At 40.4% G+C, this 18,350-nt stretch overlaps 2 protein-coding genes across 2 annotated transcripts; one reads left to right on the forward strand and one right to left on the reverse strand.

Annotated features, from left to right (window-relative positions):
- Positions 1–351: 351 nt before the first annotated feature.
- LOC119494626 (BEN domain-containing protein 4) lies at positions 352–12,886 on the reverse strand. Its single transcript, XM_037780642.1, has 7 exons — positions 12,801–12,886; positions 9,505–10,295; positions 5,543–6,130; positions 2,828–2,919; positions 2,633–2,659; positions 2,000–2,240; positions 352–1,278 (listed from the first exon to the last, which is right to left on the reverse strand). Exons 2-7 carry the CDS (start codon positions 10,112–10,114, stop codon positions 1,046–1,048), a joined length of 1,791 nt encoding a protein of 596 aa, XP_037636570.1. The 5' UTR covers positions 10,115–10,295; positions 12,801–12,886; the 3' UTR covers positions 352–1,045.
- Positions 12,887–13,178: 292 nt separating this feature from the next.
- On the forward strand, positions 13,179–18,108 carry shisa3 (shisa family member 3). Its single transcript, XM_037780643.1, has 2 exons — positions 13,179–13,798; positions 16,865–18,108. Exons 1-2 carry the CDS (start codon positions 13,528–13,530, stop codon positions 17,437–17,439), a joined length of 846 nt encoding a protein of 281 aa, XP_037636571.1. The 5' UTR covers positions 13,179–13,527; the 3' UTR covers positions 17,440–18,108.
- The last annotated feature ends 242 nt before the right edge of the window (positions 18,109–18,350 follow it).

The following is an 18,350-nucleotide window of genomic DNA, read 5'->3' on the forward strand; positions in this document are numbered from 1 at the left end:
AATGTAGTGCTATTTATACGCCTTGCCGTGAGACCGGGTTGCATATGGCAACATTCATTCATCCCGAGTCAAAAAGTCTTCTCACTGATGAAAAACTGAACGCAATAAATGTTATCTCACAGTTGAAGACTTTTTGCGCCAGGATGAAATAAAATAATCTATGACGGAGCAAAGAAAGTGCAGAAATTAGCATAAAGTAGAAACAGTCTTCTTGTTTTTTTTCTGCAAATCTGCATATCACTTTTATCCCTGCCATGTACAGCATTTCAAAGTAATTTAGGAGACCTTTTATAACCCTTGCAGACTTCAGCAACTCTGCAGTTATTGAACTGTTAATATCTAAGACTGTTCTGCAATGTGACACACATTTATTTTTTTCAATTGCATATTCTGAAATCAGCATTGACCATCTTTCACCTTAAGGGAAGCTGCATTTACGCACATTGGAAAGACTTTGAGTGCACTTTTCTTTTTTAAAACTTGACACATCAGAATTGATTCAAATTAAGAAATGGGTGATGCAAAGTGCAAGACTACAGGTAACAAAACGTGACTTTCTCAGAGGCACTCCTGTTGAAGGGTTGCAAGTAAAGGTGCTTCGCCAATGACGCCGAATCTGGCAGAAAAATATTAATTTCCGTGATGGAGTAGCGCAGTGTCAGTGATAATAAGTCTCTAACCTGGGTAACAATAACACAAATAGCTTCCTGATGACCTTCAGGTATGCATGTAAATTGTGAAAATAAATCACTGGGACTCCAGCCCAAAATATAAGTGCTCAAAACATCAAACTATAGAAAAAGTAGCAAATGGAAGACTCAAATTTTAAAAGTTTAAACTTTTGACTAAACAAAATTGTAGGTATAAAAATGGCAAAAGAGCTAAAAACTATTCAAACTGCTTAAGAGAGACTGTAGTTATATTCTGTCTGATAAACTGGAATGTTTTCTTCACTGTGTAAAGTGACAGGTTTAAGGTCAGTGTTTTGGGATATGTTGTTGTACAGCTACATTTCCGGCATTTGTCTTTAACTTCACCTCTGACTTCAGTCCGACTGGCCGTTCTGGCAGCCTTTCAGATACAGTTCGTCCTGTGACAGGTGTCCGTCAAAGCCGTCGATATAGAGGCTGCTGGTGCTGCTGTCGCTGCTGCCCAGGAACGTGCCGACTGCTCGACCCTGGCGAGCGTGACCGACGGCGTCGCTGAACACTTTGTTGATCTGCTCCTCTGACGGCATCCACCAGTCTGGGTTTGAGGCACAGTGCATCCGGATGAACTCTGGCGAGAAGATTTTAAGTAAAAAAAAAAAGATTAAAAATATTTGATTTGAAATGATTGGAAATCAAAGCAAGCCTTGATTTGTTCCAGGGTAGCATTTAGCAGCTAAAGAGCCAGATGTTTCCCTCAGGAGACCAAAAACAGAGCTAAAAGAAAGAGAATATCGAACATAAATTCATCAGGTGGACACGAACACGACTCAAAATTAATCATAATGCTGCTCTGTTGCTAAAAAGTTCAACATATCAATATAAAAAGTGGTGATGTGTCAGTGTTGTGTTCACAACTTGTTTCCGCTGCCCCCAAGTGGCTGAAAAGATCTGTTATTGCAGGTTTAAAATAATAAATCGTGAGACAACAACAAACATATGAGCTGTTTTATAGTGGAAATGAATGAAATAGTGGTGCGACAGTTACGCTCAGGGGTAGAGTTAGACTTTAAAAAAATCATATTTGCCCACATTTGCTTGTCATGTGACCATAGTCTCAGTTTCGTATTGTTATGAGCCCATAAATAATGAGCTCACTTGATAGCTACGGCTTCAAGTCTGAAACACGGGCTGTAAAAGTGGAGTACTCATTCAAACAACACTAACATTTTATAAACAGACATTTGCTGCTTAGCTTCTGGCTTGAGGAGTTCTACTTCAATTGAGCAGACTTAAGCATAAAACAAATACTCTTCTGCTGTAACTCTACAAACTTTTCTCCGGCCGTGTACCTCTGAGGCAGCTGACTTTGACAGGGTTGAGCGGTCGTCTCTCCAGGCCAGGATCTCCTGAGTGGACTGAACGCTTCCTTTTGCCCAAACCGCAGGAGAACTTGAGCTCGTCCGTGGTGAAGACGAAGCGAATCAGGTAGCGCAGCAGCCGCCTGCCGTCTTTCTTGGAGGAGTTGACGGCTTCGTCCCACTGCTTGTTAGAGATGAAGAGAGGGTAGTTCTCCAGGAGCTGCTTACTGCCCTGCAGGGGAGAGGAGGAGAGAAGATGTAATAGTCAAGAAGGAGTTAGTTATGTCCACAACTTTAAAAAAAAAAGTATAAATAGAGCAGCATTACATTCATCTATCAGGTATTAATTTGATAATTCTATAGGAATTTAGCATAACATGCAACCTCACCTGGCTATTTAATTTTATTCCAAATTTGACTGGTTTGTCTAAAGGTTTGTCACCTTTGAAATTGACCTTTAACCTTCTTTTATGGTGTACAACATCCAAGAGTATCAATTTCACTAATCTGTCACCACTTCCTGTTTGCTTCACAGGCAACAAATTACACAAATATATGCTGAAATCCTTTATGTGCTTAAAAAAACAACAGAAATGACTGTATACTTAAATAAAAAACACAGACCTCAAACACTGTTTGCCGTTCTTCTTCCTGCAGAGACAGAGTTTTCCTTAATTGCACATTTTCACACCACTTAATCGCACAATTAACACAATGAAGAAGTTACTACGGATGTGATGTGATATTTTTACACCTTAACATATGCTACTGATCACACATGCTTTAAATAGCTGTGAATAATGTATAGTGTTTCCTCACCTCGGTGAGCTGCTCCTCTGGCATCGGCTGGACCAGCTGGTTGTGAAACTCAAGGACGGTCTTGAAGTAGTCGAGGACATTTTGACAAGGAACTGTGTAAAAAACAAATGTGACCAGAGATACAAACACATTTTCAAAATGTCCCTGCAAGCAATCTGGTGAATAATTTAACAACAATAATCTAGCGATGTGCAGATAAAATGAGACGTTTTAGTGAAAATTAGGTTAAGGTGACACCGGGGAGCTCAGAAAGCTTTGGGGAGAAAAGTTAATAAAAATAGATGCTATTAAGACTGTTGCCCCAAACTCTGTGATGCATTTAGAGAGCGAGAGCACGTCGCTCTCTGAAACTGATAACACACAAAAACTGAAGTTATTGAGGTCTGATGATGACAGATTACATGGAAGTGTAGGTTTGGTATTGATTAATGCATTAGTATGAATAAAAGGTGCAGAACTGACTGACTGATCTGAATCTTCCCTCCCAGAGGATAAGGGGTTTTGTGAACGTGGCAATCACAGCTGCCAATAGATGTATCACATCTAAGTAGAATCGTGACGATCCCCCTAATATTAAAATTAGGATTAATGAGGTAAATTCATGTGCTCCCTTGGAAAAAATAACCTATGCTACAAGAGGTAGCCCACAGTTTTTCTATAGGATACATGGATTACTTATATAGAATCTTCTTAACCTAACCTTTCTATGGTATTTACTTAATTACTAATTATTATTTTCTATGTACTGTTTTTTTTTTTCTACATTTAATTTATTTATTTATCTATTTAAGGTTTCTATCTTACTACCATGAATTAAATTATTGTAATACTTATTACCTTTAATTTTAATTAATGAATTAAATTATTTTTTAAATTATTTTAATTTAATTTTTTCTGTAACTTTACCTCTCGGGGTGGGAGGAAGGCTGGACCTGTCTCTGTGTGGGAGTGGGAAGCAATGTGTATATATGTATGTACATATTAAATGTTAAATGTAAGATATAATTTTTTGTATTATGGCACCGGTGTTATGTTTTGTTATGTTTGAAAAAAAGGAATAAAAATAATTTTTCATAAAAGGTGCAGAAATCTGTTGAACATTTACGGAAAATATTTTCATCTTAAACTATTTTTACGGAGACATACCGACCGACAGGTGACAGATTAAAGAAAGAGCCTGAATAAATGAGTGGAGTAGAGTAGAAACACTTTTTCGATCTACACAAATTGAATTGGCTGGTTTTGATAATCGACTTTAATCATTATGTGATAAAATTATTTTCATTTTGGTCCAGACTAAAATGTCTCAACAACTATGGGATGTATTGCCATAAACAAATAAAATATAATGCATTATTCTAGATTAAACCAAAGCTGTTTTTAAGTCCAAGTCACACAACGTTTCCCGGTCTATCAATGCTTTATATGAAAATTAAATGTGTATAGAGACAAATTAATTTCATAATAACAGGCAAATTTCTCATATGAATTTAGAGTTTTCTCCATTTTTTTTCTGGTGCTGTCTGCATCAGGTTATGGAGCCATAACATGCATAAATAACATAACCAGTTATTTATTATTCATGAATGTTTGGCAGAGCTCCAAAATGAAAACTACTCATAATATTGCATCTTTCAATATTTATAGGTCACCAAGTTTCCTCAGCTTTTTTCCTTCAAACCTCAGGCAAAGAACGTATATTGCCTCTGCTGAAATGGCCTCTGTTGAACAGCAAAAATATTATAAATATGCACACTAATATAACTATTTACTTACTGACTTATTTATTAAACTATTTTGCACGGCCGCTTCCCAAAGGAGCATAAAGTGAGCGATGGACATAAATGGAAGTTAGAAAAATCTAGCACACAGATTTTGAGATCAATCTCAAACTTTTTCATGTCAATGACCTCCAAAATCGATTTCCAATAGACCACAGACCATGGATGTACAAAAGGTTGTGTTCTGTGCTTTTGCCTACAACTCCATTCAATTCTGTTTATGTCATGCTACTTCCACTACTAGCTACTGGCCGATAGCCGGTTGTTTGGGAACAGAGACGTTAACACATCCACCACGGTACAGGCTTACAGCATACAGCCCATAGGTGTATTATAAGATAATAGAAGTGATGAATTACAGCCAATATATCCATTATTACAGCAGCATGCAGCTAGCAGGAAGCCAGAAGAACTGGATATGTCATATGAGCGTGCAGGGCGGTGCAATCCCGTGGGTCTGATGCAAGTTCATTCTGCCGAAGAAAATAATTCTGGATTCGGCTATTAGTTAATTTTACAACTTTTAGGAGATAACGATTTAAATGAGGGCTATTTAAGTGTTCGTACTGGGAAGTTGATATACCAAAAAAAGTGTATTTGAATGCAGGACTCTTACTTTTAACAGAGTGGTATTAATAGTTTTACATAAATAATAGATCTAAGTATTTCTTCTACCACTGCTAGAAAAGAGTGAAAATAGGACACAACAGAGACCTCATGCCTGAGTTTGTGTAAGACCTCCAAATCACAAAATCTGCCTCAGACACTGAATGAGTGAATATCTTTTAGAAGAATGGAGTTCATCCCTCCAGTAGCTCTCCAGACACATAAATAATTTCTGTTAGCTTGTGGTGGAACAACACCTTTCCTTCAATCTGTATCACTGTCCCTTTGGCCCACAGAATAGACTCAAACCCTGAAAAGACTACTTCACCTGGGAAATTCTCCAGCTTGTTGCGGAGCTCCTCGTTCTCCTGCTGCAGAGACAGCACCTCCTGCTCCAGCTCCAGGCAGCGTGGACAGCAGTTCTCCTCCTCCTCATCCTCCTCAGGCAGCGTGGACGACGGGTGGCCGTAGGACTCTGACGGAGTCGGCGAGCCCCAGCCTCCCAGGTTGTGTCTTGGAGGAGACACCCCTGAGCCGGGCTCCGCCGACGGACACTGCTCATCCTCCAGACCGGCAGCCAGATGTTGCTGCTGCTGCTGAGGCCCTGAGAGCAGATAGTTCTGTAGGGAGTCTGTGAAGATGCGGAGCACGGCAGAGGTCTGTTGTTGGTTCAAATGGCTTTGTTGGGCCTCCTCCTCTGGGTCTGTGGTGGTGGAGGAGCTCTCTTCAGGTTTGGTCTTCCCCAGTGAGGAGCAGTGAAGCCGCTGTGCCTCTCCTGGCACGTCTTCCAGCTTGATGTTGGAGGTGAAGGAGGAGGAGGTGGAGGAAGAGGGGGGCTCCAGGAGGCGGCCGTTGTTGAGGAGGCTGAGGACTCGGCTACACTGCTGGGCGAAGGCATCCAGGATGAGACGATTCTCTACGGCAGAGAGAGGACAAATCAAGAGGTCAGAGACGGTCATCACTGCAGAATTACTGGTGTACATTATGTTCATAGACTCAGAAATCTGAAGTTCAAGGTTCATTATTGACCTTAGAAACAGCAAGTTGACAAAATAATCTCACAATGGTCCATTTAGTAGCTGTTCTGTAGCTTTTGACTGCATCACAGGGTCTTCATCAGCAGATTGAGTTTGCCATAGAACAAACTTGAGTCAACATGGGAGAGAAGTCCTCAGAATCATGGAAAGTTTTAACATCTACAGTTCCATCCATGACAACCAGGCAAACTCAATCTGCTGATGAAGACCATGTGATATAGGCAAAAGCTGCTAAATGGACCTTTTCTTTGTTGGCCATCATCCAGCTTTAATAGAAGTACTCGTTCTGCATAAAAAAGGCCTCTGTGACTGTTATATTATTATACTCGACATTATTAGATCATTAATACTGATGCATCGTTGTTTTTGTACTGAGTTTTAATTACTTTACATACAGTTTGTAGGGGTTTAAATCACAAGTTTCATCACGATACAATATTATATTGCTTCTTTGGACAACAATATGATATTTGCTGATCACAAAGTCTGCCACGATACGATTTCAATTCAATTCAGTTCAGAGGCCTGCAATAGATATGGGACGATATCATATGCCCATTAAACACAATCAGTTATATTTATATAAGCTCACAAAAAGCAACTAAAATATAATTTGACAATTTTATTACTGAGCTCTGTAGGAAGGAGGTGTGCTTGGGCGGAACAGGTGACACAGACGTGCTGTGGGAATTAATAAAAAGAAAAGGCGCATCTTTAAAGATGACGATATGCATCGATGTTTTCACTTTGCACTGATGATATTGGATTGTTGATGATTGAATCGATATTTCGATGCAGATCGTTGTAACATTACAACCCTAACAGTTAAGTTGTTTAGTTCCCAACGTACAGTAGGGGTCAGGCCCCAGGCAGGAAATAAATCTGAGGGGTCATGAGGTGAAATATTGAATAATTTGACCTCTTTGGGCCTCGAAAACTTGTTTAATTAAGCCGTGTGAAAAGTTTAGAGGGGACATTTTTCTTTAGTGGATCTGCTAGTCATAGATATCTGAAATGGGACACCAACTAGACATCGCTTTATTGTAAGGGGTCATGAGCCGAAAAGGTAAAAGGGAATCACTGGTTTTAATGTTTACCTCTGAAATGTAGTAGAAAGTAGCAGAGAATGGAAGTGCAACTACCTCAAAAGTAAAGTACTTGAGTGCTAAAACATAATGAAGTATCTAGAGGAAAGCAGCAGATACACTTGTGGAAACAATATGATTGATTCTGTGTTTTGTAATTCGCTGGATTTGGTTCTTTCTGCCTCCATTTTCTTTCTTTTTGTGGCAGATCTTTTCCACATACAGTCGGCTCCTCTGCTCATAGAAATGTCAGCTTGATTATGCTGATTTATTCAGATGTCAATAAACTCTAAAGTCACAGTATCTGCTGTGACCAAACGCAGCCGAGCGCAGAAAATCAGCACTGAGTTATTGTCCAGATACGAGCCTCGATGTACAGTTTCCCTGGTAGTCTGGGCACGTCTCAATGAGATGATCTCACACATACCTCCGTGTAATGATTATGAGTCCACTGTCCTCACACACACACACACACAAATACACACACACAGACAAAATGAGTTCTAGGCGGCCACTGCTGCGTTGCCACTCGCTCAGACGTGTCTATCAGCCTGGCGCAGATGTGTCGCATTTATTAATATGCGTGCTGTCTCTGTTTACCCGTCGAGATGTATCTGATATCATTCGCCTTCACCCTGCACCCCCCGCCCGCCCGCCACCCTACTCTCACCAGTTCTGTGAGCTGAGAGCCTCATAAAATTTCATTAAAAACAACACGCTCGGCAGAGGCAAATTTATGAGCCCCATTTATTTTAATCACAACTCTTTGGGAACGGCTTTTCAATGCAATTTGTGTTATTGTGTGCTGAACTGATTGCTGAGTCCAGGGGTCTCCGCCGCCTCTCTTCACGAGAAGGGCATCAAGTTTTTTCCTTTTCAGCCATGAGAGGGACATTAAGTTGCTCCCATCGTGCAGATAAAAAGCACTTTTTGATGTGTCATTATCAGTGTGAATGCACGGCACGTTTTAGCTGCTACATCTTGTGTAATATGAGCAGAGGAAAATATGGTTTTGTGTGATTATTCCATAAGTGAAATCAGGAACATGTGCATACCAGAAGGGATGCAAACAATGGGTCATCATCATTGAAACCTATGAATTCGGCTGCTCTTTCACAGACTGAAGTGGGTTAAAGATGTAACGCCTATTTTTAGACCAAACCTGTGACACTTCCTGCACACATTTGCCAAATTCTCATGTAGGTGAGTCAATGCAACCTGAGCCGAACACTCGATTGTCTGTGAAGCAACAATAACCAGCAGCAAATTGAGCCTCTGCTTCCAGCGGTGATAAAGAGATTAATATCTGATTAGGAGGAGGAGATGTAATGTTTAATTTGGTAACTGCCAGGATTAGGTTCACTGCTTTCATCTTAATGTTGGTTCCCATGGACCCGCCCTCCACACAGGGAACACATTTCTTCCTGAGCCTGCACAGCCTCTCTAATGAACCGCAGCTGAGGAGAAAAATTAGCACAGAACAATGTGTTTCACCCAGTAGATTGTGAGGGGCCCTTACTGCACACACGCACACACATGCATGAAAACACACACACACACAAACATGGACAGACAATTACTCCAATGTCATTTTTAGCACATGCACACTGGAGATTCAATCATGACTGCTCTCATTACAGCAGCAAATCAATCACTGGTGACAGGAAGGAAGAAAGAAAAAAGAGGAAGTTCAAACAAAAGAGATGCATTTTAATGACCTATTGTTTTTTGTCTTCCATTGAAGTTTATGCTCAACAAAAAAAACTAAATATACACCAGAATCAAGAGGAAGGGTAGCTCAGAAAAGTCTCAACATCCCAAATGTATTTATACCTTTAAAGATGGAGCACATTTGAATTATATTGGACCTGATCTCTCTTCCATTATCTCACAAGGAGTCTCTTGAACATGAACTCATATATCCTGCGACTTCCCTGCACTATGGACTATTTCCTATGACCTCCTATATACATTTTTTTTTTTTTTTATCTGACCTGTACCAGTGTTTGTTTGTTGTTGTTGTTGTTGTTGTTGTTGTTGTTTTTATTCTTATTGTGTTTGTGAAAATAAGAAAACCCAATAAACATATTATAAAAAAAAAAAAGATAGAGCATATGACCATCAGGAGTCACTCTCATCACTCACTCTTGAACAAGTTTGACACCCACCTGAGCTGATACCATAGGTGCAGTCTGGGGAGAACCTGGGCTCTGCTCTGCCGCTGATGGAGCGCCTCTGCTGGGTACCAGGAGATGATGCCACCGCCGCCGAGGTGGATGTCGGGACCCTGCTGCTGGGCCTGTTCTCACATGGGAAACGATCCTGCTGCTGAGGCGTCGGGTGATGCTGCTGGCTGCTGGACAGGTGGAGCTGCTGGCTGCTGGACTGGTGGAGCTGCTGCAGACGCTGGTGGTGTTGGTTGTGATGGTGCGCCTGGAAATGGTAATGCTGCTCTGGATGGAAAGTGAAGTGATGTCCGTCTCCAAACAGAGGCACCTCGACCATAGCCGACCTGTCAAAGCGAGACTTGGCTGCAGAGCGTTTGCTGCTCTGGAAGGTTTTCAGGCTGCTGAACGGACCTCGCTGCTGCTGTTGCTGTTGTTGTCGGCACATCTTCTGGGCGCACGGTCCTTCATCTGCAGGCTGCATCTCTCCATCCATCTCTCCATCCATCCAGGTGTCCACAGCGTCGGAAAAGCTTATTTGTGGAAGTGCTGGTGTGACAGGCTGCAGGATCAGATCCGTCACTGTCTGGCTCGGTTTCCCCTCCTCATGCATGTGGAGGGTGGGATCATTTACTGACAAGCAGCCGCACCAATCCCCAGTCTGGAGCTCAGACACTGAGACTCCTCCAGAGGGGAATACAGGCGGGACTTGTGCGCCACTGCCTCCTCCTTTGTAGCCCACAAGCCATCATCCACACAGAGAGAACAACGGGGCGCTGTAGCAGTTGTACAATCTGGAAATGAAAAAAAGAAAAAAAAAGAAAAACGCACAGCCAAATCCTACAAATGGAAAAGGCAAGAGGCCATTTTGCTATTTGAGCTCAGAGCATCAAATAGAGCAACATGAGCGCACATCCATACAGAGATATCTACTTAAAACCAGCAAATAATCACATAGATTATGCTTTCTCTACATATTTGAAAATGTGAGACTGAAACTGAAAACTAAAATATGATTTTTATACCTTTTTGTCCTGAATTGCACAAAAGGTTTTATTCTTTTGATCCATATTTATACTTTTTTTTTTTTTTTTTAAATAGTTCAAAGGTCAGATGTCTGTCATTTCACTCTGAATTTATAGCTCCTGTTTTTAAATCCTTTCCATACCCAGACATCTACTTAAAACCAGCAAATAATCACATAGATTCTCTAATTCATTCAAATCACTAATCAAAACTCACCTTTTTAGAACTGCTTTTAATGTGTAATTAATATTGTGTTTTATATCTTTTTTATTATGTTCTTGTTTTATGATCTTTTTTATCTATGTAAAGTGTCTTTGAGTTTTTAGAAAAGTGCTATATAAATATAATGTATTATTATTATTATTATTATAAATATTTGAAAATGTATTAATTGGATCAATTTAAAACTGAAAATTAAAATATGATTTTATATCTTTTTGTCCTGAATTGCACAAAAGGTTTTGTTATTTTTTATCCATATTTATACTTTTATACTTTTTTTTTTTAAGTAGTTAAAAGGTCTGTCATTTCACTCTGAATTTATAGCTCCTGTTTTTAAATCCTTTTGGTGTAGCAGCTGTCTGGTTTAGCCTGCAGGCCTAAAAGTTTGCAGCACCACATGAGGGCGCCACATCAATATGTTACAAATACAGGATTTAATAGATGGAGGAATGAAAAAAGACCTGCTGCTGATTAACATTTTATTCTCTCATTTTCAACAGGCCAGTATAGTTTTTTGCTTCACATTCAAGTGCTTAGTCAATATTGTGTCTAGACACCAAACTGAACATGAAACTATTGCTAATAATAAAAAGATGTATAGGCTTATATAAAGTAATGGACTGTAATAAAGGTCACTTGCAGAAGAAACAAAAAATGAAGACCATAAATTTATATTTTCATTCGTTTTGCAACCAAAAATAATAATTAAAATATCCACAATCTAATCACTCTGGTAACCCTGAGGGTTTTTGCTCATACCTGGAAAAATCATTACCATCCCATAAAGTTCTGATGCAATGGAAACGTTGTTCACTGCTGCAGTAACTAGGGAGATATGGCTCAGCCAAAATAAGTAAGTAACGTTTATTTGTATAGCACCTTTCACAGATACAAAATCACAAAGTGCTTTACAATAATAAAAAATACATCAGTCAATATTAAAAGTAGTGATGACAAGCAAAGGGCTGTCGAGCTAAAAACACAACAAAACAAACAAATCAGGACAAAGATACATAAAAAGGTAACAAAAAAATACAGTAAAGAAAAGGCCAATAAAAGCAATAAATTAAGTGAAAGACAAAGAGTAGAGAAACTCCCATGTGTTTGTGACAATGGTTCCCGTCGCCATTTTGGACCTGGAAAGCGCTTGTTATATTTATAATATTTTGTTGTTCAGCACCAGTTCAGCACAGACCATTTTAGTAAATATGACAAATATATTAGAAATAATGTAGTTTTACTTTTGTACGACACTTTCTAGTCGGACGTTAAACTTGTATCCGGTAGTCGCTTTCAGTCCAAAATGGCGGAGGCGTAGCTTTGCTGCTGGGCACTGATGTTGCAATGGAACGAACAATTGACTTTCACTGCTCATACCTGGAGAAATCATTACCATCCCATAAAATTCTGATGCAATGGAAACGTTGTTCACTGCTACAGTAAAGAGGGAGATATGGCTAAGCCAAAGAGTACAGAAACTCCCATGTGTTTGTGACAATAGTCCCCGTCGCCATTTTGGACTAGAGAGCGCTTAATATATTTATAATATTTTGTTGTTCAGCACAAGTTCAGCACAGGCCATTTTAGTAAATATGACAATAGATTAGGAACTATTTTGTTTTACTTTCGTATGGCACTTTCTAGTGGGATGTTTAACTGGTATCCGGTAGTCGCTTTCAGTCCAAAATGGCGGAGGCATATACTTGACAGCATGTTTAACAACAAGGCAAGCTAGCTATCCAGCCATGTCATTGTCCACGAAACAATATCAAGAGTTTCAGGAACAAAAGAGAGGGCATCCAGCAGCCAATCAGAATCGAGTATTCACCCAGACCCAGACCCATGGTATAATGGCTTTTATATAGGCATGTTTTATGAGCATTGTTGAAGGAACCTGAGACCAAAGAGTTTTCATTGCCAAAGACAAATAAAGAACATTGAACCTGTAGTAGCAAAACCCCCAAAGTGCATTTAATTCAGCAAAAGTGTGTTATATTTCTTATTAATTACATTTTTCATTTGTTACAGGAGGATAATGTGTATTGTCTTACCTTAAATGTTGTAGTTTTCCTCTTAATGACACGTGTTTCTGCACAATCTTGTGAGCACTGCCACTTTGCATTTCACTGCACATCCTGTATGATGGACGTGACAAATAAAACTCTTGAATCTTGAATCTTCATGTTTTACATTGAATACATTTGCTTTGTTCAGTCTTAAATGTAAAACTGATGATCAATATTAACATATTTTTTCCTCAGTAGTGTGTAGCTGCTGCACTGTGGGTCTCCTCTCATGCAGAATAAGCTCGTTAAGATGATTTATGCGCGTTATTTGGGCACCTTCATGGTACCTTCCTGGGGATAATCAGCACAGCTGCGACCACTACCGCCACGTGACCGCGCACGTCCAGTTAATGAGGGTTACGTACGTGCGCGTGCACAGCTTCAGTCAGTCACAAAAGCAGCAGCCCTCCTGTGAGGAGGACGCACAACTTCTGCTCTCATCAACAAACCACCACAACAGCAGCAACGAGACTAAAGAGCAGAGAGAGAGAAACCCGGAGCTGCTCAGTTTGGAAGAGAAGAAAAGTTCACTGATGAAGTTTCTTTAAATTAAGGATTTTTCTTTGGGAACTTTTTGGCACAAAGTGGTTTGGATTGTGGGAAGATGACGGTAACTTTCTCTTTCAGTAAATTAATCTCAATGAAGAGTTTGTAACCCAGAGACCCAGAGGAGGAGCTCAGTGAACCGTGAACCCTCAGCAGCTCTGCCGGGATGGTGCGCCTGCTGAGCTGCCTGCTGCTCGGATATCTGACCTGGAATCTGCGGATCTCGGACGCGCAGGGGGAGTACTGCCACGGCTGGTTGGACTCTAGTGGGAATTATCACGACGGCTTCCAGTGTCCGGAGGACTTTGACACGATGGACGCCACCGTGTGCTGCGGCTCCTGCGCGCTGCGCTACTGCTGCGCCGCCGCGGACGCGCGACTGGACCAGGGAGGCTGCACCAACGACCGGGAGGTGGACAACACCGAGTATGCAGCGCGTAAGTTTACTGGGTTTAAACTTCAAATATACTTTTCTCAGGTCTTCCACAAAGTTTTGCATGTTAGCAAAACTTCACAAATTAGTTTAGAGTTTAATTGAGTTGGATAGGCCAACAAACACCAGAAATACACAGCGTGGTACAAGTATTAAGACCCTTTACTAAGTGAAAATAGCAATAATACAGTGTAATAATACTGTTCTCAGGTCTTCCACAAAAGTTTTGCATGTTAGCACAACTTCAAGAATTAATTCAGAGTTTAATTGAGTTGGATAGGCCAACAGACTCCTTTAATACACAGTGGTGGAACAAGTATTAATACCCTTTACTAAGTAAAAATAGCAATAATACAGTGTAAAATACTTTGTTAAAAGGGAAAGTCATGCATGCAAAGTACAAAAGTAATTGCATTAACTTAAAGTATCAAAACTAAAAGTACTCATTATGCAGAATAGTGTATATTATATTATATTATAATTAGTGATTTATGTGTTCATCACTTTGATGTTGCAGCAGGTAAAGGTGGAGGTGGAGCTTTAAGTACTTTAAATACTGCTGGGTAACTTAACCTGTGATAATACATCATAATGTAAGTACGCAGCGCGTAAGTTTACTGGTTTTATACTTTTCTCAGGTCTTCCACAAAGTTTTGCATGAAAGCAAAACTTCACAAATTAGTTTAGAGTTTGATTGAGTTGGATAGGCCAACAAACTCCTCAAATACACAGTGGTGGAGGAAGTATTAAGACCTTTTACTGAGTAAAAATAGAAATACTACAGTGTAAAAGTCCTGCATTCAAAGTCTTACTTTAAGTTGATGCTAATACTTTTGTACTTTTACTTAAGTATCAAAATTAAAAGTACTCATTATGCAGAATACTATATATAGTATATTATAATGAGTGATGCATGTGTTCATCACTTTGATGTTGCAGCTGGTAAAGGTGGAGCTTTAAGTACTTTATATACTGCTGGGTAACTTAACCTGTGATAATACATCATATTGTATTAATTGGTTTATTTATAATCTGAATATAAAAAGGAACTAGTAACTAAAGCTGTCAAATAAATGTAGTTGAGTAAAAAGTACAATATTTACTTTCAAAATGGAGTAAAAGTATAAAGTAACATAAAATGTAAAGTACAAGTACCTCATAATTGTACTTAAGTGCAGTACTTGAGTAAATGTACTTCCACCACTGCAAATACAGAATGTAAATCTTAAATCAAGTGCATTTAACCTACATATAATTATTAATAAAGCACACAAATACAATAAGATGCACACACATGTTTAGTCTATGTTTTGTGGCTTATTTAGTCTGATGGATGTCTGGGAGAGTTGGTTTCTACAGAGAGGTCAGAGGTCAGCTGAACAACATCAATAAACACCGAATGAAGCAGGTTTCAGGTGCCTTGCTCAAGGACACTTCCATCACCAGACCAGACAGACTGCGATCTATCTATCTATCTATCTATCTATCTATCTAATAGTTGTTAAGTTTTTCTTGCAACTTTTCTTGAACAATTTAAGTAGACACCTTTCAAGACTAAGTTTTTACTTTTGCCACCAGTTTCTGGTGTTTAAAGGCTTTCATGTGTTTCCAGCACCAATCAACCAAAGTGTCCAGTTTCCAGCACCTCTTTATCTCGGCTCTCTGCGGCTTCATTTGACCTGAACTGACCGCAGATTGTGATCAGCGTAAAAAGTAAAACTAGAGTTTCTGATGACGCAGCAGCCTGTCAGTCACTCAACAAATGTTCTTTAAACGAACTCTTTAAGCAGAAATATAGCAAACAAAACGTATAGTTAAGATCAGTTGCATCACAATGCAGGAATGCATTCAGAACTTTCTCACACAAGTCGGCTCATTGTTGCTGCCAAACATAAAACACATTCAGTTTTGGATTTGCCAACCAAAATAATCACAACATAATGAGACAGCAACTCACTTTCTTTGGCTTCTTTAAGACTCAAAGCGTTGCATTAACCCTCTGTGAGTTGTGAAATCTTAAATAATAGGTCACTTTAACCTTCGACGTCTTATTTTCCTTTAAAGTTTTCTTTAAATTTCCCCTTACTGATTAGCTACGGGGCTTTTAACTGAATGGACTGTGTTCTCACAATTTCCTATTTTTTTCCAATCAAAATAAATAAACATTCGCTGATTTCCTCCCAAAGTGCAAATGGGCTTCACAGAGTGTAACCTGAGCTGTTTGTGTTTTCCAGCAGGAATGTGTTCATTAGGTTTTGTTAATAATACTATAAGGGATTTAAATAACCTCATTACATAATGTTTAGCACCAGCAGTAGAGGCTGCAGATTTTACTGTCCAACAAGGTAAAAGTTAACTTTAACAAGTCTATTTAGGATTTATAAGCACTAAATAAACATGTTTTCTAACACACAATAATGTAGGAGGAGATATAAGTGTTTATTAATGTATTTGTTAACAACTCTGACTCGAAAATGAATGACAATATAGTAAAATGCATTTGTAATAACTTAAATCTTGTAATACATTTATTAAATGTTTAGATGGCGCTTGTAAATGTTAGAGGGGGAGTTAAAGTAAAGTGTTACACAGTTAGAAATAAAGTTTTAACTTTGATTTATTCAGTTTATCTGAACACTTTTCAGCCATTAAATTAGTTATTTGTTTTTGTTGAGTTTTCTTACATGTAGATACATTTGAAGTAGGGCTGTCCTCGACCGAAGAAATTCTTAGTCGACTAACACTTGTACGATTTTGTTGACTAACAGATTAGTTGATTTAATCTACAGATCTGTAAAACAAGAGTTTCTCCACAAAGAATCACACAAAAGCACCACTTTATATCTTGTGTTTACCAGAGATGTGCTCAGAAGTTTCTTGGGAATAAGTCATTCAGAATGAAAAAGCATAAAAAACGACTAATTGACTAAAGAAATTAGTCAACTAAGACCAAAACAACCGATTAATGGACTAAGAGGGGGCAGCCCTAATCTTGGTGACCTGCAGCTTTCTGTCCCATGAAGGTGCTTCCTCAGTATTGATCCTAACCATGCGTTTCCTCCGCCCTCAGAGCCCATCTACGTGCCCTTCTTAATGGTGGGAAGCATCTTTGTCGCCTTCGTCGTGGTCGGCTCTCTGGTGGCCGTCTACTGCTGCACCTGCCTGCGGCCCAAGCAGCCGACCCAGCAGCCCATTCGCTTCTCCCTGCGTAGCTGCCAGGGCGAAACCATCCCCATGATCCTCACCTCCGCTCCCCCGAGCCTCCGCGCCCCGTCGCGACAGTCCAGCACGGCCACCACCAGCTCCAGCTCGGCCGGAGGCGGCAGCTCCATGCGGAGGTTTTCTCTCGGAGGTCAGGGGCAGCAGCAGCACGGCTGCCTGGTGTCTGCCACCGTCTCCTCCTCGGCCTCCACCCCCACCCAGACCCCTCAGACTCTGTCTCCGCTTCCACCTCCCCCTTACACATCCCCACCAGCACCCATGTCAGGAGGCATGCAGCACCAGCTGCCCCCCACCCACACCCACACCCAGCTACAGCTCCACCAGCCCTCTCAGAGCTTCCTCCTGCCTCAGCAGTACTTCTTCCCCCTGCAGCCCGACGCCTTCTCGGCGGCCAAGGGCTTCGCCGACTTCGGGCAGAGCTGACAGGGCTCCCAGCGGGGGGGAAACGGAGGGATTACAAGATCTCTAGATGGTTGGATGTGAGCAGGCGAGGACAAACGCACTGCAACATAGCTGGTGGTGTTTGGGTGGAAGGCCTGGACCGGCTGAATGGACACAGAGAGAGCGACAGGAGGACGAGGGATAAAGTACCACAAAGCTGCGTGGCCTGAGGCGTTTCCCTCTTCTGCATCACGGCACACATCGGAGTGCAACAGTGACGAATCTTGTGCACTTTTATCTCATATTGTAAACAGACCTCACCGGCCTTACATTTTATTTTTATACAGGCTTATTTTTCAAGGTGACAGCTCAAAATAAGGACTAAAATCTTGCCAATGTATCACACACCTTCCTTAAAAAACTGAAATACTGCACAGGCAGACGGCACCAACACTGTCCCTCTGAGCATTGTTACATTATTAGAAATAGATGTTGGAAACCAGGGAAATATCGTGTTTTTTTGACAATCGCAAGGACCTTTGAAAGAGTGGAGGACCTGATACACAAAGGACATTTTATTTTGGAGGAAATGTGGACTTTTATAAGATGTTGTACAGGCATTATACCCAGAGCAGGGCTGTCATATTGATTCCCTAATTTACAACAAATAAAATCTCTCAGTACTTCCTGTGCACTGATGATAAATGTGACTGTTAAATGATATTTTTTGTGCTCTGAAAGAGAAGCCTCATCATCATCATCATCATCATCACTCAGACAAAAAAGGAAACCGGAGCGGTCGGGCCTGCACAGCGGCTCACTACCTGTCGCTCATTCTTGCGCCAGACTTCACAGCAGGAATGCAGCGCTGAGATCAGTCATTGTCAGTGTTCAATGAGCATGGCATGGTCACAGTGTTAAAAACAACTCGCCCCAGAAATAGAGGTTTGGGT

The sequence above is a fragment of the Sebastes umbrosus genome, chromosome 9, assembly GCF_015220745.1.
Source record: "Sebastes umbrosus isolate fSebUmb1 chromosome 9, fSebUmb1.pri, whole genome shotgun sequence".
Taxonomy (NCBI): domain Eukaryota; kingdom Metazoa; phylum Chordata; class Actinopteri; order Perciformes; family Sebastidae; genus Sebastes; species Sebastes umbrosus.